The 25,056-nt window shown below is 35.0% G+C and overlaps 1 protein-coding gene and 1 long non-coding RNA gene across 4 annotated transcripts; one reads left to right on the top strand and one right to left on the bottom strand.

Annotated features, from left to right (window-relative positions):
• Positions 1-422: 422 nt before the first annotated feature.
• Positions 423-14,397, top strand: LOC104896268 (transcriptional adapter ADA2). Of its 3 annotated transcripts, XM_010682983.4 has the most exons (14): positions 423-651; positions 729-835; positions 9,605-9,663; positions 9,747-9,925; positions 10,068-10,133; positions 10,222-10,347; positions 10,427-10,502; positions 10,781-10,832; positions 10,913-10,962; positions 11,092-11,151; positions 11,228-11,450; positions 12,353-12,563; positions 12,879-13,139; positions 13,902-14,397. In XM_010682983.4, exons 2-14 carry the CDS (start codon positions 783-785, stop codon positions 14,091-14,093), a joined length of 1,608 nt encoding a protein of 535 aa, XP_010681285.2. In that variant the 5' UTR covers positions 423-651; positions 729-782; the 3' UTR covers positions 14,094-14,397. The 3 variants fall into 3 exon arrangements, with proteins under 3 accessions (XP_010681285.2, XP_057251573.1, XP_057251572.1); XM_057395590.1 differs by having other exon boundaries at positions 423-835; positions 9,608-9,663; XM_057395589.1 differs by having other exon boundaries at positions 423-835.
• Positions 14,398-20,815: 6,418 nt separating this feature from the next.
• On the bottom strand, positions 20,816-22,031 carry LOC125498164 (uncharacterized). The gene is made up of 2 exons (XR_007274922.2): positions 21,912-22,031; positions 20,816-21,102 (listed from the first exon to the last, which is right to left on the bottom strand). It is a non-coding gene; the product is annotated as an uncharacterized LOC125498164 (long non-coding RNA).
• Between the last annotated feature and the right edge of the window lie 3,025 nt (positions 22,032-25,056).

Below are 25,056 nucleotides of genomic sequence, written 5' to 3'. Positions count from 1 at the left end.
AACTATATATTTAGGCCAAAATTCGAGCTTGATTTGAAAAAGTTTGCTTGAGCATGAAAAGCTCGACCTAGATTTGCAGATTTAAGCATAATTTTTATACCAAAGTCCGGACCAACCCGATTTTCTTTACATCAATTCAACTGTTTTTTTTTTTTGGTGCAGGCATCAATTCAACTATAATGTATAGCAAATTTACGTACTCGCATTGCAAACATATGACTTTTTTTAACCAACACCAAATCTAAACGCCCCTCATTTATTAGTGTCATATTAATATTATGATCCAATCCGTAAACCGAAACTTTTCAAAATCACTACATGCTCATTGGTTTTTTTTTACTTGACTATCTTGGATTTCATGGGACTAAATACTAAATAAAACTTTTTTAGGAAACATTGGATTAATACTAATTAGAGGCATTTTTGGGTTATAACATTCCATTCAATGGTGGTACAACTTCACAAATTTGGAGCTTCTCCTCCAAATTCCAATCCTCAGAAGCGCGCCGGAAGTCCTTCACCGGTGTCCCCAATTCAATTCAATTCCTTTTCGCACTTAATTCAGCAACACTTTTCACTACCCCTTCAACTACAACCCCATAATTTTCTCTCTCCTTCACCCCTCACTTGATTTACTTCTTTCTCCTTCAAGTACTTTTCTTCTTAACCTCTTTTTTCTTCACTTGCTTATCTTCATAATTTTTAACCCCAAATTGTTGTTTTTTTAGGGCATTTTTTATTTGATTCGCTGCTGCTGAAGTTATTCAATTTCACGTTTTTCGATGGGTCGCTCTCGTGCAGTATTTTGCTCCAGTGATGATGATCCCGCCCAAAGGTCTGTCTTTTCTCACTCCTAATTTTTCAAGCACGCACATTTTTTTAAAAATTTGTTTTATACCCTTAATATTATTACTTGTGTTTTTGGTTTAGATACTTGTTTGATGAATATATGTTTTGTTTTTGCTTTGATTGTTGTTCCTTTTTATGTGTGTAAGTTGAATGTTTATGTTATTTTGCTACAATTTCTGAGATACATGTGTTTGCTTTGTTTTGATTTGTTGGTAGTTAATATAAGTAAGTGAACTTGCAAGTGAAGAAAAATGTGAAGTTCTGTTTAAATGAAGAGCATTTTGTTATGAGATTTCTAAGTGTTGGAAACGAAAACAAGAAACCATTGAGGTTGTGTGTTGTTTGGTATGAAGAGTGGGGTAATGGTTTCCGTTTCTTGAGTATAACAATTTTCGCCCAATCATTACCTTCCTCTAGTTATACGGTAATGCATTCATAATTGTCCTCAATTCTTCACTTGTAAGTGTTTCCTTTCCATATTGGAATCAAACGTCAAATAGATGTACTTCCTGATAGAATTTGTGGCGCACACGGAAGTTTTGATGGACGCGAATAGTATCATAAAATTGTATTTTCATTGATATTATTAATTGTACAAGTGTGTTTGTGAGAGCTCATGTCTCTCATTCACCTTGGTAGAACCCTTTGTTTCTAACTTTCCTAATATCTTGTGTGGAGCTCATTTTCCTCTATGTGGTTCCGTTCCCTTTCCGTTCCATGAGTTGAACCAAACATGCACTAAAGGGTAAAATGTGCTGTCTTTTATGGAATTCTTATTATATTTGTTTGGAAATGGCAAAAATGAGGACCAGATATAGAAGGCATTAAAGTGTTGGGTACTTGGGCGTGATCCAACTTGGTTATTTTGGGACTTGGTAATTGCCAAATCTGATAAGAAAATTGAAACGGTTAGATATCTATAGAAACATCATTCATATTGTTATATGTACCTGAAACTGATAGATTGTGCTATGCGAATTTGGTAGTCGTCTAGGTACGAAAGAGTTTAAACTTTGTGGCAATTAATAAACTTTGATATTGCTGGCTATAGTGATTAGTTTCGACATCTTCTTATATTGGATTTCTGATTATTAGTTTGTAAAAGTGAAGGCTTATGGTCTATGCTTTTCAAAGATGTTTTAGGCTCTTGTAAAGGAAGAAGATATGGGAGAGTTGATGATTTTGGGAACTATAATAGTGTACCATGGCATGTGTCACAACCCTATGAACCACAAAATCAGTGGGGGATTGAGAAATTTTACTATGGTAATGCATTGGAAATTTTGAATACTTCTTCCGTTCTGTTTTAAATGAAACATTGGGTGAAATGACACTATTCATTGATCAATTTTGACTCCAATTTATCGCCATTATATAAAGAAAAACATAGTCAAGTGGGATGTTGTTAGATTCGTTTCGATGCATACTATCAAATTATAACTTTTTTTATATTTTTTACGTGTGCACAACTAAAATATTCATGATTAAAGAAGCGCGTTGGGTTGCGTGAAAAGACAAACGTTTCATTTAAAAACATAATGAAGGAAGTAATAGATAACGTAGTAGAATTTCTGTCTAGTTTATATCAATATAATATAGGCACACATATTATTATTCCTATTAGATGAAGTGATTTTTTGGAGATTTCTTTTTTTAATTTGTAGGGAGTATTCTTTTTGTGTTGCTCCCTTCATCCCTAATTGTTTGCTCCATTTCCTTTTTATTAGAGTTAAGGTTCACCAACATTGACAACGATTCCCAATTAATGTATAAGAAAAAATTTAAACATGTGAGATATCGTTAGATTCGTCATAATATGTATTTTTAAAATATCAACTTTATATAAATTTTACTAATGCGTAATAAAAGAATCAATAGTCAAACATATTTCTTGGATACTGGGAAAATAGAGCAAACAAGTAGGGAAAGAATGTGTACATAGTGTGCAGCTTCAATTTATACGTGGTACATGAAGAGGAACATGGGATGTTACCTATAGTGAATCTAGTGCAATTGGTGAATCTAGTGTATAGTTGAAATAATTGGTGATCCTTTTTATCTCACCAAACTAGACTTAAACCGAAATTAACGCAAACCAAAAACTAATATGATTAACATTCGTACTTTCTCTGTTTTTTTACTTCTACCATTTTGACTTTTGACACTATTCATAAGCTCTACTTTGACCATCTTGTATCATTTATACATGCGGAAAAACATAGTCATATGGGATCTTGTTGGATTCATCTCGGTATATATTTTCAACATATCAACTTTTCATAATTTTTCCTCATACCTATTAAAAAATATACTCATCTAAAGTTATGCGTTGACCAACATGCAAAAAACAAATGGTAGAATTAAAAAAACGGAGGAAGTATATCATAATGGATGGAACCCAAATTTGCTCGCACATGACCAATCCAATTGACTTATCACCGAATCTGACCTAACCCAATGGACATGAACCAGACTCCACCCCGGTGAACCATTTTTCTCTAACTGTATATATGGTTGTTTTGGGTAAATTTCTTTTTAGGTGTGTTTGGAATTCGGATACATGGATTTCATTTGAAATTGTGGGATTGGGTAGATTCAACTATTCAAGTGTTTGGATGCCCAAAAAATTCCAAATTTAGATTAGGACAGGACTTCAAATTATTAAAAAAACCTTGTCATTTAAAATTCCTAATCCACTATGGTAATTACTCCAACTGGTTGCCCTTCACCATTTTCCTCTCTCTCTCATCAATGTATCAATGTAACCATAGCCATGGGAGCTTTAAGCTTCAATATCTTCTTTTCTCCACGACTCTTTCTCTTTCCTTCATATGTCTCAGTGATTATTATGCCTTCACTATTATCTCTATAAAACTATATCATCAATGGTAATCTACTCTCATATTCTCCTCGTTGATGAATTACATTTTCATTTGTTACCTTTTCATTTCATTCTAATAAGTATCATTTCATCAACATTTTAAGATTTTGATTGTGCCAAAATGATATTCAATTATCAAATTAGGTCGAAATGCTTGAATTAGAGAAAAAACGAAGAGAGAGAAGTGAGATAACAATGAATGGTACACTGAGAACTGGAAGTAATTGCTTTTATTTTTTCTTTTTGTAGAGATTCAATTGTAATGTTTCTGTACTTAAAATTTCACTTTCTAAATGGTAAGATGATATTTGAAATTCTTAGTTTTTCCAAAACACCAAATTTGAATTGAATTTCGAGATTTCAGATTCCACAATTGAAATCCAATATTTCATATGAATTCATGGCTTCCAAACTGTGCCTTATTTATCCTAATAGCTTCCTTATCTTGTTTGTTTATTTTGGGGAAAGGCGCCCGGGGGGGGGGGGAGGGGTGATGCAATTATCTTTAAAAACTGTTGCGAGAAATGAAGTATGTAATTCCCTTGTCCCAACTATACTAGTAATCAAAGGATGCTTAGAGAAAAGTAGCAACTTATGTGTAAGATCCCTACTTGCGCTACCCTTAGGGAATATGAAGAGAGAGTTACAATAAATGAACCAAGTTTCACATGAAGGTAATTAATGGATCTCGACTAAACACAATTGTTTGTACACTAAACCATCTTAGTCACTAACATACCACAAGATAAAAGGCCCAATATCTCAATATGTGTTTTAAAGGATTTCTTTTTCAAGTGGATATCTATCATATGCTAGGTATCTAAAGAAAGTCTCTCGGTTGCGATGCTCTCTCATGCAATTTTGTGTGTGAATCATAACTAGAAGGACCCCACGCTTGATTTGCTTAAGCCAAGTCAACGAGTTAGAACAATTAGAGTTGCATTTTCGCTTGATTTCGGCTGTCTTGCCCCGTATTTTGGGATGCCGATGTGGTGAGCTAAGAAAGCGGGTGACCCCACAATCCACATATCATGGATATACACTTGCTTACAAATATTGTAACATGGAGGCATCGACGTGGATCATATTATCTTAAAGTGGGCCATGAATTTGCGCTTATATTAGAAAAAAATTTATAGATTAGTACAATAAACTTTTAGTCTTTAGTGGTGTATTATTTATTTGGAGAAGAGAGTGGTGGATCATACTCGAAAAGTATAAAAATTAAAATAATATTGGTCATGCTCAAAAATAGAAGTGTACAAAGTAATGTGAGACGAATGAAAATAGAAAGTGTATACGAAGGAGGTATGATGACCAGTTGAACCTGTCTCCTAGTATCTTAGTACATCTCAAGGGTTTTCCATGGTGGAAGGAGAGATTTATATCACTTTCAACAACTCGTCTTTTGTTTTAGGCCTAAGAACCTTTCTTTTCCTAGATTCTTTTTATGGTTATAGATATGTATGCATTATTAAAGTGTTCAAGAGTGATGAGTATTCCACTTTACCTCAAGGGTTTTGTGGTGGTGAGTATAGAGATTGTACTTTTTGTCAATGGCTCATCTTTTGTCTTAAGACTAAGCACCTCACTTTTCCTAGACATTTTTCATAGATTAAACGTACTAGGTGATTTTTGTTAGGATATAAGTTGGTTTACCTTAATACCTGTTTGGTTAGTGGTTACAAATGGTGTTAATGGTAATGCATATTAGTTAAAATTTGTGAAGGAATTGTCTACTTTATCCCAAAATATTCATTTTCTTTCGAATATTTTATGATCACCCATTACCACTTGGAAATGTGGTATTAGATGGTAATGGAAACTTATGGAGTAAAGCACATGTTTTGAGATCAAGTTTCATTACCATGGATGTGCACTCGAGATATTCTTACAAAATTACACTAAAAATCATTATCATTACCATAATTTATTACCGCGTACCAAATGGACCGTCATTCTCATCGTCAATTGTTTCTGTAGTTGGAATGAAAGCTCTTTTGATTTTTTGCCGTATTGGTTTTTCAATTGTTCTACCAATTCATTTCAAATGTCTAGAAGAAGTAAATCCACCTCAAAATCTTTTCCTTATTTGGTTTCAATTATTGATGTCTCACGAAAAAAACTAAAAGTAAGGTGAATTAAGAAAACTTGAGTATGATTGTCCTCTAATGATCAAGAAGCCGAAGTGGTCTTGTGAGTTTTTGCAATTGAAAAAAAAGGTGGGCCGAATTAGGGTTACACAAATCAAACGCTATCCGATTGTATAAAATGAAAAATTGACCTTTTGAAAAACCATCAGTGTTCTTTTCATTCTCAATCCTTCACTTTGGTCTGTACAATAATTAAACACAAGGAAACATTATGGAAAATCTTCACCTTCTTGATGAGAGGTTTGTTTCTTATTTCTATTGCATATAAATTTACGCTAACTTGTCATTTGAATTCTTTGATTATAGGACATTCTGTTTCTTGGAATATTGTTTATGAGAAATCTTGCTTTTTATCATGAGTTCATTCTTTGTGAAGAATCCACTTGGTTGACTCTAAGTAGCCTCAAGAGATTTCTAGCCTCTCGACTCATCTATTCTCTTGGAGGAGAAAGGAGGGGGGCTGGACAGGATTTAAGGATGATTCTAGACTGATAGATATGGACATGCTTGTCAAAATTGTAATATGGATCTTAAAATCAAATAATTCTGCAACTCAAAAAATTGTATTTGTCCCGAGTCTTAGAAGAGACCAATTTTAGAATTTTTTCGATTTCACTGAAAATTAGAATATTGGGACATCAATGCAGTTTTACTATCTTCATACCAAATCGATCATTTGTTATTGCATATCTATTAGTTTCATATACATGTTATATATATCTAAATTACTTAACAATCGAGAAAAGTGGTATCTTGTTGACAATTTTATTGTGTTCATTTACTGTTCAATGTAATCTTTGTGAGATTTTTGTATTTACTAAGCAATTCTTAATATAATATTGATCCTAACATAGATTTTGATTTCTTTTACATAACGCATAGCTATTTTGTTGTAGAAAAACCGGACAGAGATTCTAAAACATGAGGTTTTAGTTTTTCTCAACTATTAATTTAAAGTATTCGTTGGTGTATCACTATGGAAGTTTTTGCAAATATGTAGGATCTCAAAATCCTATATGCTAATATCCTGCCAATCCTAGATAGGATTGGAATCATGACAATGGTGTTATTCAGTGAAATATGCCATAAGTGCCAACATTGCTGTCTTTAGACAAATATTTTTTGAGGGGATCTTTAGACAAATATTCGTTATGGAGGTGCGTGCGTGTGTATCTGTGTGTGTGTGTGTGTGTGTGGGGGGGGGGTGTGATTAGGAGAATGGAAGTAAATGCATTGTCTTGGCTTTATTATTATTTTATTCGGCTCTTGGAGGATTTAGCTGAGCATGTTTGACTCTATCTTAAGCACGAGATCTGAGATTATATATGCTATCTCTTGTTATCGCTTATTTTTTGGAGTTTCTTAAGGTAATATGTCTACAACTCTAGATTCAAATAATCTATTGGCATTCCCAGGGTTACCTAACTCGCCCCTACACCCCGCGAATCATGTTTTAGTTCGCTCGTTCTGGAATGCGATTCGTTTACGCACCAAGTCGGTTTAACACTACCTAAATCGACGAAATTGGCGTTCCGGAGCAAGAGGAAGGAAGCAGAGCAATTGTTAGGGTTTCTGGAACCCTAGATCTGAAAATTAGGCACCAGGTTAAGAAAAGGAGAATAAAACTTTGGGGCTTTTGGTCGCCGGCGTGATGCGAGCCCACTGACATATTGATGGACTCCATCAGATGGAGTATGTTGTTGCAGAGAAAGGGAGAGAGAGAGAAGCCTCATATTCTTTTTTGGTTGGATGGGGAAGGGTAATTTTTGAAGAGAAGTAACATATTTAATTAGTACTACATTTACAGCTGGCACTGTTGACAATTTCTTCTCTTTTTTCCCTTTGGCAGCTTTCTTTTTCTAGTTCCCTGTTTAGTGCTAGTTTCAAAAAATAGATTTAACCAAAAAAATTAAACTTCGAATAGCTAAAGGTAATCAATATATTAAATTATTTGAAATTATTTTATATTTTAAAAAATATTTATAATAAATCAATATATTATTTAATACATTAGCACGAATTACGTTGCAACGAATTATGTTCCCAAAATCCGTACCGAAAAAACTCTCGCGATCAAAATTCTCCCAACTAGCAAATCGCGTTCCCGTACCTGTTCCACGATCCGAGGCGCTCCACGAATTAGGTAACACATGGTTTTGCATAATTTTTGGAAAAATGCTGTCAGTTTTTCCTAGTTTGTGGATTAGTTTCCTTTCAACCTTCATTGCCTCTAATATTGTTGCATGATTAGTATAGAATGTGCTTCCTAGAATTTGTCTCCACTTTCTCGGGGGGTGATTGTCTGATGGTGAAATTATTATGTAAAATTTTTCCTTGTTGAATTTTTGGAATCAGTAAATACAGGAAACAAACTTATTCTGAGAAATCACTAGTGGTAAATCTGGTAATGCGTTCATTTTATTGTTAATTGTCTTTATTGGGAGAACTCGTTGCTATAAAGATATTCTTGATAACAAATAGACGAGTCAGAAGCTGTGTGGTGTGGTGGCCGGAGAGTGGGACAGTGGTAAGTAATTACTGGTGGTGATGACAGCGTTGTGGGTATAGAGGGTGGTTTCGGATGGTGGGAGGTGAACTATGATGGGTCGTGGAAGGTGGAGATTCAATTATCTAATATTGGAATTCGGACCCTCGTTGACGGTAGGGAATCAAGATGACCCAATTTGGGGTAATTTATCTCAGGAGATATGGGAAATGAAACCAAATTATTCAGGCCAAACACTTACAAAGGAAACTAAAGTAGATTCCCTTTCTTTTCTATTATCTCCCCAACCAAACATCCACCTAGTTGTGTTATTACTAGTTTAATTGAGAGCTAAGAACTTGTAGGCTTTCTTCACTTCTTCTCCTGGTAGATGAGTGCAAGAGTCGTATGGGTTAAATTGAGGGCTTAGAGGCAGAAATGCGGCCTTTTGGCTTAGAGTAAGTTACAATTTTTGCTATTAGGTAGCCAACCTGGTTAGCTATTTAGGATTTGTGCTATGTAAAATAGTAGACATCTCTCTTGATGCTCGTATCGTCAATGGTTAATAGTTCTTTCTTTCAAGTTTTATTGCGTCTGATTTTACGATGTAATTATATTTTTAAAACCCAAGTGTACAATAAGAAGCAAGATAGGATGTTCCCAGATCAACCTATCAGGTCACTGGTGGTGTGTTTATGTGCATGGAATCATTCTTTAATCATTATTTTGGACTTTTGTATTTAGGGTTTTTCGGGTACTTCTTACCAGTATGCTTCCACCAATTTTGAGTTTGTCTCCTTCAATTTTTAAGCTGATGCTTCTGTTTTCTTTTCGATTGTCTTCTGATTTATTGGTCTAATTTTATGTGTAAAGGTTGTATACTTGTATGTGTTCCCTTAATACCCTTTATATCCATGTTAGTGAGAATTCGTGCATAAGAGAATAAGAATGAGACTGGAATCATGTGGGTATATTATATATCGTTCGAATTTGGAGTAAATTATATTAATTACTTAAGGAAAAGAGCAGGCTTCAAACTTTTCTTATTGAGGCTCTTTCAGGGTACTTCTAATCAGTTTGGTACCTCCAATGTCAAACTTTATTTCTATTTTTGTGTTGATGTGCCTTTTCTACCAGTTATTATAATTCTATTTTTTTTGTTGCCGTTGTCTGTGTTCCCTTTACACCCTTGACTTCGTTATATCGTAATTCCGAGTACTGTCTGTTTACCTCCAGTAGGTCGAAGAGGAAAAGGGCAGCCTCAAGTGGAGAGAACACAGAGTCTGCATCGGCAGGTATCATGATCTTACAGTTTTGCCAATTGATTCCCTGCTAACGTGGACCACTTTACTCTTGCTAATACTCATCTTCATTGCAGGTCAAAGCTTAAGTGACGCGAAGAATGCACTTTATCACTGTAACTATTGCAATAAAGATATATCAGGAAAGGTTCGCATTAAATGTGTAGTGTGTCCAGATTTTGACCTCTGTATTGAGTGCTTTTCAGTTGGTGCGGAGGTTCATCCTCACAAAAGCAACCATCCATATAGGGTTATGGTAAATGATTAATGTTGTTTATACTTTTGGCCTTTTACCTTAATATATAAAATTTGATTCCTTCATGGTTTCACTGTTTTTAGCACCTTGATTTTATCCTGTGGTTTTTATCACACATTATGGAATGATTTCACTTTTACAGGATAATTTATCATTCCCTCTAATGTGTCCTGATTGGAATACAGATGAAGAGATTTTGCTCCTAGAGGTATTCTCATACTGTTGAATTTATTCGTTATGCACCAATTTTTTGAGATACCTTTCTGTTTACTGGATATTGCTTTCCACTTGTGCAGGGAATTGAAATGTATGGACTGGGTAACTGGGCCGAAGTGGCAGAACATGTAGGAACAAAGAGCAAATCAGAATGTATTGATCACTATAATACTATATACATGAACTCTCCTTGCTTTCCGCTTCCGGTAGTATAACTTGCTTTAACTAAAATTCTTTCCCTTGTTTCAACATTCTGATCACAACCTCTGTATCACATCTTTCTAGGACCTTTCTCATGTTGTTGGAAAGAATAGAGAAGAACTTCTAGCCATGGCCAAGGAACAAAGTGACCTTAAACAAGGTTTGTGATTGATGGATATATGAGTTCTGTGTTTTCGGAAATGATCTCAGGATTCAGCATTAACAAATGTGCCATATAAATTTTCTATGATTTTATCTTTCTTTGTTTATTTTGTTCTTTTTCGCATAATGCCGAAAGCTTCTTCTACGATTTCACTATATAAAATTTTGTCTTGACATTGTTTCCTTGCTTGCCTTTGTTTTGTTTAATCCCCAACTTCTATTGCTAATAATCCCTTTTTTTTGGTGTGGCTGCATTTCTTATTGCTCCTGTTCCAGTTCTAACCGAAGATTCAATGAAAGAAGAGTCTGCGTTTTCTGCAAAAGTAAAGTATGGCCTGTTTGTGCCGAGCTCCTTCGATATATGTTTTTGGATACTTTCTGTCTTCTTACTTTAAAGTGTTTGTGAAGGATTGAAGAACCACATAAAGAAGCTCCAGATAGCCAGTCCTCACAGGCCGGTATGTGTTAAATTATCTCAAATTGCTGTTAATGGGTAGTATATGAATTTGTGCATTATTTTATGTGTATGATTTACCTTTTCTCATATAATGTTGCTTCTGGTTTGGGTTTTGCAATAACACGGGCAGTTAAAAAACCAACAAATTCCACAGCAGTGCAGGATGGGAGTAATGGCATCAAAGTTGAAGGTCTGATTACGGAGCAAGTAATTTAGCATGGCTGTAGCTGATGGTTCTAAGAAATGCTCTTTATATGGCTGTGCAGATTCTCATCCAGATAGGAGTGTTGGAGAAAAGAAACCTAGAACTTCTGCTGATGATGGGCCTCCAGTTACAGATCTATGTGGTTATAATCCCAAGAGAGGGGAATTTGAGACAGAATATGATAATGACGCTGAACAGTTACTGGCAGATATGGAATTTAAAGAAACGGACACAGAAGCTGAACGTGAACTAAAGCTTCGAGTTCTGCGAATCTACTCTCGGAGGTTGTTAAATCATAGAATTCTTTAGTGTTAAAAACATTCTCTTCTAGTAATTTTTTTTGGATATTTCTGTCATAGATATAAGTTACTCACATTATATTTGCAAGATTTTCTTATATGCTATGAATTTGGGCTTTTTATAGGTTGTTATTTGGGTGCTTTCGTTGGAAATTGCAATTTGTTTGGATAGCAATGACGGAAAGAAAGGTAGGGGGGAGGGAAGGAGGAGGAAGGGGGAAGAAAGAAAGGGGAGTGAAGAGTCAGCAAGTATTCCCTTCCAAATCTTTCCAACACTGGAAAGGATTTGTTTCATTAAGAGGAGAAGGAAAATGAATCATTCCATTTCCCTTTCCTTTCCATTCTCTCTTTCCCTCCAAAGTCCCCTTTGCTTTTGGATGTCCAATGGAATGTGTGGTGCTTTTAGCATCTATCTAGTCTGGCATTCCGTGCTTTTCCCTTTGCTTTTAGATGTCCAGTGTCGTTGGCATGCAAAGTTGTAGGTCTTGTCCTCTGGTTATATAGTTAGGTGGCCTTATACTTTCATTGATGATTCTATACTTGACAAGAAGATGCAAGGAATTCTGTGAAGTCAGGGAAGTCTTGACTCTTGAGACTGGGTGTTGGCTGGTGGGAAAAACATTAATATGGGATTGCCTTGGCTGACTTTTTTAGAGCAATCAACTTTACCAGAGCATCCACTGGAATTTAGTATTTCCTGAAGACCTTACCAATGGTCAAGCTAAAGTTAGATAGCATAAATGTTATTAATTGTTTTTAGTGAGCAGTTTTCTTGGTACCATAATGCCGATGCTGTAAAATAACTCCATCTTGTAGTGGTCCGCCTGCACTGGTGCCTTATTAGTTTTTTAAACTTATGTTTACATGGGATTGATCATTGATGTCAGGCTTGACGAGAGGAAACGCAGGAAGGATTTTGTACTGGAACGGAATTTACTATACCCAGATCCTTTTGAGAAAAATCTGACACCTGAAGAGAAGGAAATATGCCAGCGGTATAGGGTATTTATGCGGTTCCACTCAAAAGAAGAGCATGAGGAGCTGCTGAGGACTGTCATTGAGGAACATCGGATTCGCAAACGAATACTGGATCTACAGGTCCAATTTCTTCGAACTGAAATATTTGTACTCAAGCTATATTTATTCCAATTGTTATTGTTTTGCTCAAACCAAATAGGCTAATAAGAGTTTATTTACTGATACTTGAAAGAGTTTCCAGTATCAGTTAGTCAATTTTCTTCTCCGAGAAAGTAGAATATATCTGGCTGATTCACTATATATCTACATCCATACATCAAATACAAACTTGAAAGAGTTAGTAACCCAGAAACAGAAGCATTTTGTTGAATTAGTTCGTCAAATTTCTCTGTAATCTTTATTTGTGGGTTGAACTGATGAGATTTATTCTCACAGGAAGCTAGGGCTGCTGGCTGTCGCACGTCGGCTGAGGCACAGAGATATATTAGTCGGAAGAGGAAGATTGAAGCAGATGAAAACACACTCAAATTGAGGGAGAGTGTTGAGGCTGGTGCAGGGGGTAAAGTATTGGTGAGGACAACTCATCATTATAGAGACTCAGTTTCGACGACTACAGCCACAGGGCAGCGTATGACAAACTCCCTTGATGAGTGGGATATCACTGGGTTCCCAGGGGCTGATTTGCTCTCGGAGACTGTGAGCTCTTTTTTCTCTTTTTCGAGTTATTCAATCTTAGTCCTGCGAAAATGAAAACTTTATGTTAATAAACAAGGATTATCATGTGCTCTTTGACATGCCTCTAAATGACTTTCTGAGTTTCCTCTTTGTTGTCTTTTCTTTTGTCAAACAAACGAAAATTACGTAAAAAAGACCTTTTTGATTATAAAAGCAAGGCAGTTTCTTAAAGACCAGACGTCCACAATTGAGAGACAATTTAGAATTCTAGGAAGTGTTTGGTTAGAGGAGACCTAATACAACCTGGCTTGACTTAGAATTCTCCAAAGGAAAATAGAATAGCAGGAAATTTTGGCAGTGTTTGGTTAGAGGAGAACATTTTCCACGAAAAGAGAATCTACCATTTTCCTGTGATTTGTAAAAGGTAGGAAATAGTTTTCCGAAGGGTAGAAAAGAGTGCTCCTAAGCTCCAAGCTTCAGGGTGGAAAACATTTCTTTTTTAAAGGAAACGGTGCCTCAACTTCCCAATTTTTTTACCTTCCTCTTTCTCTCCTCCCATCTCCATCTATTCCCCTCCATTGGAAAATTGATTTGCAATTTTGTCTTCCTTTGGAATATGTTTTTTTCATGGAAAAGCATCTTCCATTGAAATTATTTTATGTCCAACCAAACAAAGCCTTAATAGGGAAATGAGAATGTCAAGGTATTTGTAATCTCTATACCTCAGCTTCAATTGGCACATTACATCATTTGTTTTGATTGTAACAATTTAATCTCTTACAGGAGAAAAGGCTTTGTGGGGAGATCAGGATACTTCCTTCACATTATCTCAACATGCTGCAAACGCTATCTATGGAAGTAATGAAGGGGAATATTACCAAGAAAGCAGATGCCCATAGCTTGTTTAAGGTTGATCCAAGCAAAGTCGATAGAGTGTATGATATGCTTGTGAAGAAAGGAATCGCACAGCAATGAAGCCGTCTTGTATGTTCCTTTGGTTCTTTTTTTAACATTAGTAGTCCTATTCTATAAACTACAACCCCGTCTTCTGCGCAGGTAGGATTAAATTTTTGATAATAGACGATTGTGTATGTTAGGTAAATTATGTTTGTAAAGCTCGAGTAAAATTTTTGAGGATAGACGATTGCGTCTAGACTCTCGAGTGGGTTTTGTAAAAACCAAGTTGCTTTTATGTGTAAATGCGGTCTATGAAAAACCACACAGAACCATTGGGTGAAGAACTAATGGTTACGGTAGTCTGTTTGCATCATTGCTTGCATATGCGTAGTTTTGAACAACTATTATGAGTTATGACTGACCATTCTTTTTAACCAGCTCTCTTGTACCCTTCTCTCCCAACGTTTTCTTTTTTGTTTCATTTGTCGTAGTTGTCTCCACACCACTCTATTGAAGGACTGAATCACTTCTCGAAGCTTTGATTAAAAGAAGTTCCGCCACTTCAATTGCAAGGCTTTATATCTGAGTTTGCAGTTCTTTGTGAACTTCGATATTTCTCGGTTCCTTTTCCTTTTTTCTTTGTTCATTCAAAGAGGAAAAAAACAAGAAACCCAAACGCTTGTGTATGAGTTTTTGTTGTTGCGCATCTAGAAGTCGTTTGGTGCAATTGTTCATTATGACATGGAGTGGTATCTTTTGAAGTCGAGGATTACGCTTCCTATAAATACAACTCTAAAGATTAACCACTTTCACCTTTAACCTCAAGTTGCATGCATTGTGGCATTAATTCAAGTAGAAACAAGTTTGTGGTCTATTTTGACCTAAAAATTAGTGACCTTGTATGCATTTATAAATTACTTTGTTCTGTTTTCTTTTATTTACTCACTTCACTGTAGGAGATAACTAAGGAAGAAGTACAAAAGTATGAGAGAGAAATCGAAAAGTAAGAAAAACTAAAACGAGTTAAAATATTAAAAAATAGATGACATAGGTGGAAAAAATAGGATAAAGTAGGTGTGGCATGTTACTATGAATAGAAAAGGAAACAATATATAGATTAGAAACAAATCGAAAAAGAAAGTGTATATATTAAAAAGAAACGGAGTATGAGGTTTGGCCTCAATCCTGTTTAACCTGGGGTTGAATATGATTGGTACGTCTAACTTGTTTAAATTAATTATTTTTTAACTATATTTTTTTATGCAAAACGAAACCAAAAGTTTAGATTATCTCAGCGAATATAAAGATATGACTGTGTAGTGAAAGATTTATTGCAAATCTAATAGCTCAGTCCAACAAATGGAAGAAATTGGGTTGCACTTTTTTCAAAATTCTCAAAACAACTTTTTTTGTTTCAGTTTTAATTCAAAGCCAATGCTTTAGTTTTTATTTCAACTCAATTGGATGCAATTTCACATATTTAAAGTTTGTGATTTGAAATACAATGGTAGTTACATATCTTTTGACTGCATTCGTCATACATCCGGGTGTATCATATGCATGGTACACCCAGGCCCGTAGATTGGGGGTGTGCAAACAGCCCAATTGCACATGGCCCCAAATCAGAAAAGTTAAAAGGACCTAAAAAGAATGTTAGGTGAGTTGTTCTTTTCCAACTTCCCAACACCGTTTCCTGCGCAAGAAGAGTTTTCCCGAAATTCCTATTTTCCAAACTAATTCTCTCTCTATTCAATTTACCTTCCTTCTTTACCGTTATTCCCTCTTTTCAAAATTTATCTTCTACCTTTAATATATTAATAATGTTTTTACAAGTTTCAAAAAAAAAAAAAAAAATTCAATCAAGCTAATTTCCATTGATTCTTCTCGTATTTTCCATGGATAATTATATCACTCTCTTTTTCTATGTAAAATTTTTCAATGGAGAAAAAAAATGATTTTTCCTCAAAATTGTCTATGCCAATGAACAATAATTTGGATTTTGAATTTAGATGGGGAGTCTACAATGCCTCTGCAACCATATGTTTCGAATTGAAAATTTTAAATTTAGGTAATTTCCCATCAATTTCTACTTATTTATGTTTCCTTTTGAATAATCTCTTTTATCTACAAGGAGTTTATCTTTATATGTTAACAATCAACATTTTCTTATGAAGATTTTTTTTTAAATTTGTGAGTATTTATTAGCTTTTAAAGTTAAAGGAAGCCAACATGTTACGTACAACTGCTAGCAAGCTAATAAAGATAAGCAAAGCTATTTTTGTGAAGGTTTAATAAGAAAAATAGACTACAGTGCTGATATGTCATGTTGTTGGAACAAAATCAAGGAATCGACTAATCAACTAAGTGATGTCTTATTGTGAGTTTATAAAGTATGTCTCCTAAAACTATCAAATATGATTTGGGGTATTAAAAGCGTAAGAAAAAGAAATAAGAATTTATTAAAGTGTGAATTGAGTCTCAAAGAGGTTATAAAAGAATCACAATTCTATCTAAAAAGAGGGAGATGTGGTAGCTTAGTGGAGTACCACCCCAAATTCCAGGGAATACCTCAGGGTTCGAATCCTCTTCCCAGCATTATGTTGGGAAATTATGTTAGGCTGTTTAATTTCCAGGGAAGCTATACTGAAAATATGGAAAACAATGAAAATGAAAATGTTGAACTTCTTGAGTATATTATCCCTAAATGAAAATATTTTGTAAAATTCATTGTCTATGAACTTGTATCACTCAAAAAATGTATGTTATAGATTTGAAGTTTGAATGATAATTAAAAAGTTAAGGGCCCAATTTTAATCTTAGAACAGGGCCTTTAAAATCTTTGCTCAGTTGGTGCTCTACCTATTATGTGATTATGCTCATTTGGATGTTTCAGATCAACAATGAGCAAGAAAAAAACATTAAGTTTACGATGAGCATGGTATGCCTGAATGTATGATAGAAGTTCCCAATATCTTCGTCTTATTGCATTCGATTTCAAATTTCATATGTTAGGTTTAGTAATTTTTCTGTTTTTTTTTTTGACATCGAGAAAACTTGCATTGAGTAAAAGAAGAAAGTACAACCTAATACTAATACAAAGAAATAGAAAACAAAGCAGCCAAAGTGAAAGGTGCTTCGGTTGCTCTTACATACCCTATGAAACGAAAACAAACTATTACAAGACAAGTCCAACTTGTCGCTGACTCGATATGAGAGGGAACCTGTTGCTTCAGGAATGAATTGCTGTAACCTATCTAACAGACACCAATGTCTTCTAGGCGTCAAATTCCAAGGTCCTTGATCGAAAACAACTTCCTGTGATTCTATTGATTGAAGTAACAAGGAAGCCACATCCTTTGGTGGCTTCTGACCCTTTTGCAAGGGTTTCCAGAGTTTAGTCTCATAAGACTGAAACTCAAAATGCGTGGAGGTCGTAACATGCCCCAAATTAAATTGGAGAGCCTCCCACAAGATGCATTTTTGAACTGTAATGACTCCAAAAGTCATTACATGAACTGAGGGCAAATTAGAATGAAAAAATTCACCCGAACTACGATACTTAAAATCCAACCTTGCGATCTCTAAACCAGAAGATCGAACCACAACAGAGAGAAAATGACAACCGCCTCTCGTCGGACCCAACACTCGAACCTCTACCGAAGCATAATTGATTCTGGAGAAAACAAAACTAAATCGAAACCAGATAACGAAAAGGAAACAAACTAAACAAACTACCACCCGAGTCATAACACCACAACTGCAACAATTCCGTTAAAATCAGAAATTTGACACCGTAGCTTTCACGAACCCAACGAACACTTATTGGGCAAACTAACCAAATGAACTTCGACTAACACTAGGGGAACGGGGAAGGGGCATTTAAACTAAACTTGAACCTAAACAGGCGGCGGGAAAGGGGAAATTAAGAGTTAACCACCTTGAACCTAGACTAGGGGGGCGGGGAAGGGGAACCTAGACCTAAAACACCTTGAAAACCTAGAATCCGGGAGCGGGGAGGGGAAACCTAGATCTAGAACCACTAAACCTAAACAAGGGAGGGGAAACACTTGGCCAAGTAAGCGGGGGAGTGGGTGTCGCGTTAGCCTAACAGGGGTGGGGAACTAGGACGCTAAATAAACCGACGGTAGGGGAGGAGGAAGACAACGGACAGGGTGAAGAACACGAGAGGTGGACGAAAAGCAAACGACGAGGGGGGGAGTAACAGACCCGAAAAGCAAACGACGGAGAGGAGGGGAGCAGGCTTGCCGGCAACCCGTTTGATACGGATGGGAGATGACTGTGGCAACCACTGTGCTAGACACTGAGCCAGCCACTGTCCAAGAGTCCTAGTTCTGTTAGGATTCGTACATAGTGTCCTAGTTATGTTAGGAGACTATGTAATTTAATGGCTTTATTAGGCGTTTAATTTAAGTGGTGTGAGTGATAAAGGAATCCTATTATATGTAGGAGTCTAATTCCTTATCATTGAGTCTAATTAGGAGTTTATTTTAATAATTATCTTTAAGATAGGCGTGAATTAGAGATAAGTTTTAGGTTGTTATTTATCTTTATCCTTAAGATAAAGATAGATAAGTTTGTTAGTTGTTATTTATCTTTTAAGCTTTACTAGATAAGCTAGGAATCTTGTACTATATAAACAAGAATTTCGGCCATAATAATAGTTGGATTTTGATGATTAAAGAAAGTGCGTAATTGCATGTGTTGAGCGTAAGCTAACAATTGGTTTCCGAGTAGTAAACCAAAACAAACAACCGAGACTTGTTTGTCTATGCTCTTAACTGCGACTTAAGAGTAATATCCTTTAAGTTTCATAGTTAATTTATTCGTAAATCACAAACACACAAAAAAGAGTTCGAAAGAACCAACAAAAATCGCATCACCGGTGAGCTGCGTGCGCTCTGGCCAGCCACCGGCAAGCCTGCTCTGGAGCGGCGCTTGAAGAAAAAGGTTTTAGGTTTAGGGTTTGTAGAGAAGGTTTTTTTTAGAGAGAGTAATTTTTTTGTTGATAATAAAAAAAGTTCACAACTTTTAGCCATTTGATGAGGATGACTAACAAATTGTCTATCTACTTTACAGATAGTACACCAAGAAAAGCGTCTATTTGGCGTTCTAAATTTGGATATTAGGCCATCTCGACGCAGCATCTTATATGTGCATGTATCTTAAAATATGGTAGGCTTATTTCTTGAAGGCTCATACAAGAACAAAGAAAGTTCAATTAAAAATCACCAAAAATAACATTGTGACTTTTGGAAAGGACAACGAGACAGTAAAATCCCTCTCCCTTCTTTTTGCTGATAGGCGAGACGATAATGCTTAAGATACATAGAGAAGATGAAAAGGACAAGGATCCAATTAGGAGCTAATGCTTAATAATTAGTGGAAGCTCCAAATATTTAAAATAAAAAAATGAATGGTTTTGTACTTTTGTTACATGAGAACATCATACTGGAGTGGTTTGCATCTAAAAAATAATCGTATTGGCTAATGAAGAGCATGTTCGATATTAATGTGGTTTTTCTTTTTTAGTTTTTTGATTTTCAAAGTCATATGATATATGTCCTATAATGAATAAAAAATTAGTCAAATTTATTGAAAACATAATGATTTTGAAAACTGACAACTGAAAAGTGAAAATCACATTTTCTGATTTTCGGTTTTTGGTTTTTAGCTTTCAAAAAAAAAAAAAAAAAAAAAAAACTGAAAACTGAAAACCAATAAATATAACGAACGTGCTCTAAAATTTTTATGTTCCATTTGGAAAACGATATTTCACACAAACGACATGAAGGTATACCAATGCAAGATAAGGTCCCCAACCCCCCGAGAAAAGGTTATAACACTTTAACGAAAGAATTATGGTATATAAAGCAGGATCATTTTAAACATTTTGGAGGTCCTGTTGTAATCTTAGGAATAAGCTTTTTTTTTTTTTGCAACTTAAATGCTCAAAAGTTCTGTTATAATATATACGATTATATATTTATGTTCTTGCAAATTGAAAAATCAAAACCTCAAACTCATTTGAAATTGTATATAACAACTCAATACAAACTCAACTATTACTAATGTTCTACTGATAGAGATGACATTGATTATTTTACTATCTCACCCTAAAAAGTTATAATAAAAAAATATTTACGTGATAAAATAATTAAACCTGTGAACTAGTAAACTTGTGCCACAAATTATTTGATTCTTATTAGGCAAATATAACACTTACCAAAAAAAAAATATTCCATAAAGCATTCTGAAAAAAGGGAAATAGTGAAAAAGCAAGTAAGAATTGTTGGGGAGAAGAGTCGAACTCGCAAGTCGCAATGCTTAGACTCAAATCTTGGAGTAATGGGGAACCAAATCAAAGACCAACTCAACCAACCTCCATAATTGAACTTTATAGACGCCGTAAATCTATATGGTTCTTATATTTTCCAAATTTTGGGCCCTAGAAAATTCGAGATCCTGTGCTATTTGGGCTGTTTACACAGCCTAATAGACATGATATCTGGTTAGAAGAGTAACATTCATACATAAAGATACAAACATTTCTGAGTATAGTGGACAATGGTCTTAAATTCGAGTTTAAGAGATCGAAAAGTATTTCTATTTATAAGTCGGTTATTTCTTTATATAGTTCATCCAACTTACTTGAAATCGGACCGTTAGAGTTCTGTTGAGATTAAAATGCATGTTACTTTTGAAATCGTTTTATTTCATCAGAAAGAATTATTCAAGTTTCCACCTGATTTTCTTTCTTAGTAGAAACATAGTACACAAGATAAGGAAAAGTGAATCAACTAGGGAAAACTAGTTACAATATTTAGTTTTCATCTATCGACTGGCCTTGTCGCCTTAGCTGGCTTATTATTAATTTTAGGCCAACATCTTAATGGGAGGAATGAATTGAAGTTGGGAGCTCATGATTATCGAGGGACACAACCACAAACGCACCAAGTGTTGAGGCATGTTACAAATTGGCAACGAGGGCAATTGGCTACACAGTCCATTGGTTTCTTACAACGTGGTGATATTAAACTTCTAGAGCCTTCAACAGTCCAGAAAGCACCTGAAAAAGACATCAAGGAGAAAAAGAAGCTAAGAAATGTGACCAAAACTCATCAACTCATGATTACTCCAATGTCACTTTAATATATTTGTTAATAATGTACAACTGTAATTACTAGAAATTCAATAATATTATACTATTAAAATTGAAAAGTTGATATTTCGGACACATATCGTTGAAAATTCAATGTAATTTTATATAACATTTAATTTTGGAGTATGTGAATACTAAATCATGTAATAGTCAAAGTGAGACAACTATAAAAATTTAAAATGGAGGGTCGAGACTATGTAGTTGGTACCATAATATAAGAAAACTCTAGAGAGCTTAATTTCAGCTAACTATATCTCATGTTGAGTTGTTATGAATTTCGCGACTAATGCCTTTACAAATTTTCCCTAAAGGGACAAATAATTAGCATGGGTAAATGATATATAGATCAAAAGAGAAAGGGGGAGTACTATCAGCCGGATAACTAAACTTGAAATAAAATGTGGGCGTCATTTTAGAAAATTTAACAATTTTCTTAATGTAGTGTCAAACCAATATAGATCAGAAAGAGAAAAAGACTCGATTACATATTTTAAGAATTTAAATAATTTATCCCACAATTTATGTACCACATTGCCACTTAAACTAAAGCTATTCTTAAAAGAAGTCCCCCATCCCAATTCAAGGTTTGATCAACTCAAGCACAAAAGTTTATGGACAAAGAGAAATGTTTTGTAAAAACAACTGTAGTTGGCCGGAATGGAAGGAGTATGTAAAAGATAGGTATTTAGTATTTTATGGAAGGAGGTAGAAATAACCTGCTGTCATGAGAAACCATAGCACACAGAAAAGACCTATCTTGACATAAGAGGGTGACATTGTTGAAAGTAAAATGGTTTATTTTAGGAGAAAGAAGAAAACTAAACTATACTGAGTTTGTTGGATGCACTTTGCGTATCTCTATTATTTATAGCACCAAGAATATTTATGCTCAACAGAAAATGTATTAGTGGTGGGAATAAATTTCTATATTAATAGTAATACTGCTATAAAGGTTTACCTAAAAAATCTATGTCTACACAATTTCTACATGTATATGTATGCATGCACTACTAAAAGGTCATAGTTATTCAAGGACGTGGCTAATTTTAAGAAGCTGAGCAAAAGAAATAATTTTAATTTCCGCACTTGGAAAGAATCGATAGGTTAGGAAACAATTAATTAAAATATATGTGCACTAAGCAAATAGCTAGCATGCGTTTTTAATGGAAAGAATCGATAGGTTAGGAGCAAATATATCAGCACTAAGCAATTTTTTTTCCGGTTTTTTTTAATCATATAATCTTGATAAATTATTTTTGCACCATATAATCTTTCGAGTTTTTAAATTCACCATATAATCCCGACGTTTTAAAAAATACATAAAACTACCTTGATCACTAACATAACTCTAACGCCGTTAGTCATTAACCCCTGATTACACCTTCTAACCCTCATCAACTCCTCTAACCCCTAACTCTCGCTAACCCAAACCACCCAACTACCGCCCTTTCTCCCTTCCCCACCGCCCCACCACCCCCACTGCCCCCTCCCCACCCTCTTCGAATCTGGGACTGCGGGCTGGGGGTGGTGGGGCGGAGGGGGTTTGCGTGGGCGGGTGTTGGGGGAAGGGGGGCTGTTTGGGATGGAGGCCATTGGGGTGGCAGGTGCTAACCTCTTTACCATTCGATCCCGCATTTTTAGCGTCCGATTTTGGCGGACGAAAAAGCGTGATATTCTTGTTGTGGTGGTTGGGGTGCGGGGAGGGAAGGGGTTGGGTTGCAGGGTAGGGGTTGGGTTGCAGGGTAGGGGTGATAATGAGCCTGACAAGCTCACGAGCAGCTCGGGCTCGGCTCGGTCAAAGATCGTTCAAAGCTCGGCTCGAACTCGGGCTCGACTCGAGACTTAAACGAGCCGAGCCGAGCTAGGCAAAGCTCGGCTCGTAAAACTCGTGAACAACTCGATTATTATTTTATACTAAAAAAGTATTTTATATTAAAAATTGTTTATATATTAAAAATTATTTGTATATATTAAACATTATGTTAAGTATTTCTTTTAAGATATTAACTAAGGTATATAATAGAAGAAAGATAAAAAAAAAGGTAAAAATAATTAAAAAGGGAATTTTCATTAAGGTGTGATTGTTTGATCCTTCTCACACTTGAAATAGAAAGAGGAGAGTGAAAGAGAAAGTGGGAATAATTACTGACGAAAATTCACGCATGGACAATGGGGAGCAATGTTGCAAGATGGAAGCAAGTGAGAAAGAAATTTGGCTTTCGAGAGTCCCACATTGGTGGAATAGGATGAGGGTGTTAGTTAGAGGCTTTATAAAATAAACATTTCACTCCCTAATGATCTACCATTAGCCTGCTACTACTTGCTTGGCTAATATGGCTATGCAATAACAACTGTTAGTTATTGGGCCTTCAAACTACTAAACGTTCGGGCCTAATGAACTATGACCTTAGACTTGCTTAGGGTTGAACCTTGAAGTTATATTCAAACTCGAGCCGAGTTACAATTTTTGGACTCGAGCTCGAGGTTTCGATTTGGCTCGTTAACACCCCTAGCCGAGCCTAAACGAGCTCCCGAGCTCGAGCCTAAATGAGCTCACGAGCCGAGCTCGAGCCGCAAATTCAAATCACGAGCTCGAGCCGAGCTTGACTCCCCCAAGCTCGGCGAGCTCACGAGCCGAGCCGAGCCGAGCCCATGAAAAGTTAAGTGAGCTCGAGCTGAACCCAGTGCTATTCGGGCTCAGCTCCCTCGATAAGCACCCCTAGGTGGGGGGAGGGATGGTAGTTGGGTGGTTAGGGATAGGGTATTAGTTTAGGGGTTATGGTTAGGGTTAGAGAGGATTAGGGTTTAGGGGAGTTAATGAAGATTAGAAGGTGTAATTAGGGTTAATGACTAACGGTATTAGACTTTTGTTTGCCATAAGGGTAGTTGATTTATTTTTTAAAACGTCGGGGGTATATTGTGAATTTGGAAACTCGCAAGGTTATATAGTGCAAAAAAATTTCTCAAGGGTCATTTGGTGAAAAAACCGTTTTTTAATCCAAATCAACCCCATTAATTAAAAAAAACCAGATTATTAATTCGCTCTCAAATTTTGGTTTGAGCCGAATTCTGGTTTGGATTGACAAATTTATTTCAGTTTGGTTTGGTTTTGTCCTAAAACCAAGCCGAAAACTGAACTTACATCCCTAATAATAGTAGATCAAAGATTAAAAGAATATCCCCTCAAAAAAAAATTAAAAGAATATAAATGTGGGAAATCTTATGTATATACTTGCTTTGTTTTTTAATGATAGATGTATATCATATTGACTTTTTATATTATTTAAAAATTACTTTTAACCATATTTAACTACTATTGTGCAAAGGTAAATGTTATTATATTGTTGTTAGGTTAATCTCAATGTATAGTTTCAAAATATATTTTTTATATTTTTAATATTATATAATCGAAGATATTAATGGTCAAAGTTGTACACCGGTCAGTGTGCGCAGTTATATATATATATATATATATATATATATATATATATATATATATATATATGTATACATATGTATATATAGTATACATATGTATACATATGTATACATATGTATACATATGTATACATATGTATACATATGTATACATATGTATACATATGTATACATATGTATACATATATACCTATGTATATGTATATGTATACATATGTATATATATATATATATATATATATACATATGTATATATATATATATATATATATATATTATATATTACATATGTATATATATATATATATATTATTAATATATATATATATATAATATATATATAATATATATATATATATATATATATATATACATATGTATGTATATATATATATATATATACATACATACATACATATGTAT

This window comes from Beta vulgaris, chromosome 6, assembly GCF_026745355.1.
Source record: "Beta vulgaris subsp. vulgaris cultivar EL10 chromosome 6, EL10.2, whole genome shotgun sequence".
Classification (NCBI taxonomy): domain Eukaryota; kingdom Viridiplantae; phylum Streptophyta; class Magnoliopsida; order Caryophyllales; family Amaranthaceae; genus Beta; species Beta vulgaris.
The sequence above is the reverse complement of the archived record's forward strand: the minus strand, read 5'-3'. Positions and strand labels throughout refer to the sequence as shown.

Bases quoted from the DNA above. Each gene is read 5' to 3' on its own strand.
- LOC104896268 (XM_010682983.4), top strand. From the start codon at position 783: ATGGGTCGCTCTCGTGCAGTATTTTGCTCCAGTGATGATGATCCCGCC. The intron at 836-9,604 runs GTCTGTCTTTTC...GTTTACCTCCAG, and splicing joins GATGATGATCCCGCCCAAAG to TAGGTCGAAGAGGAAAAGGG. The intron at 11,451-12,352 runs GTTGTTAAATCA...CATTGATGTCAG, and splicing joins CTGCGAATCTACTCTCGGAG to GCTTGACGAGAGGAAACGCA.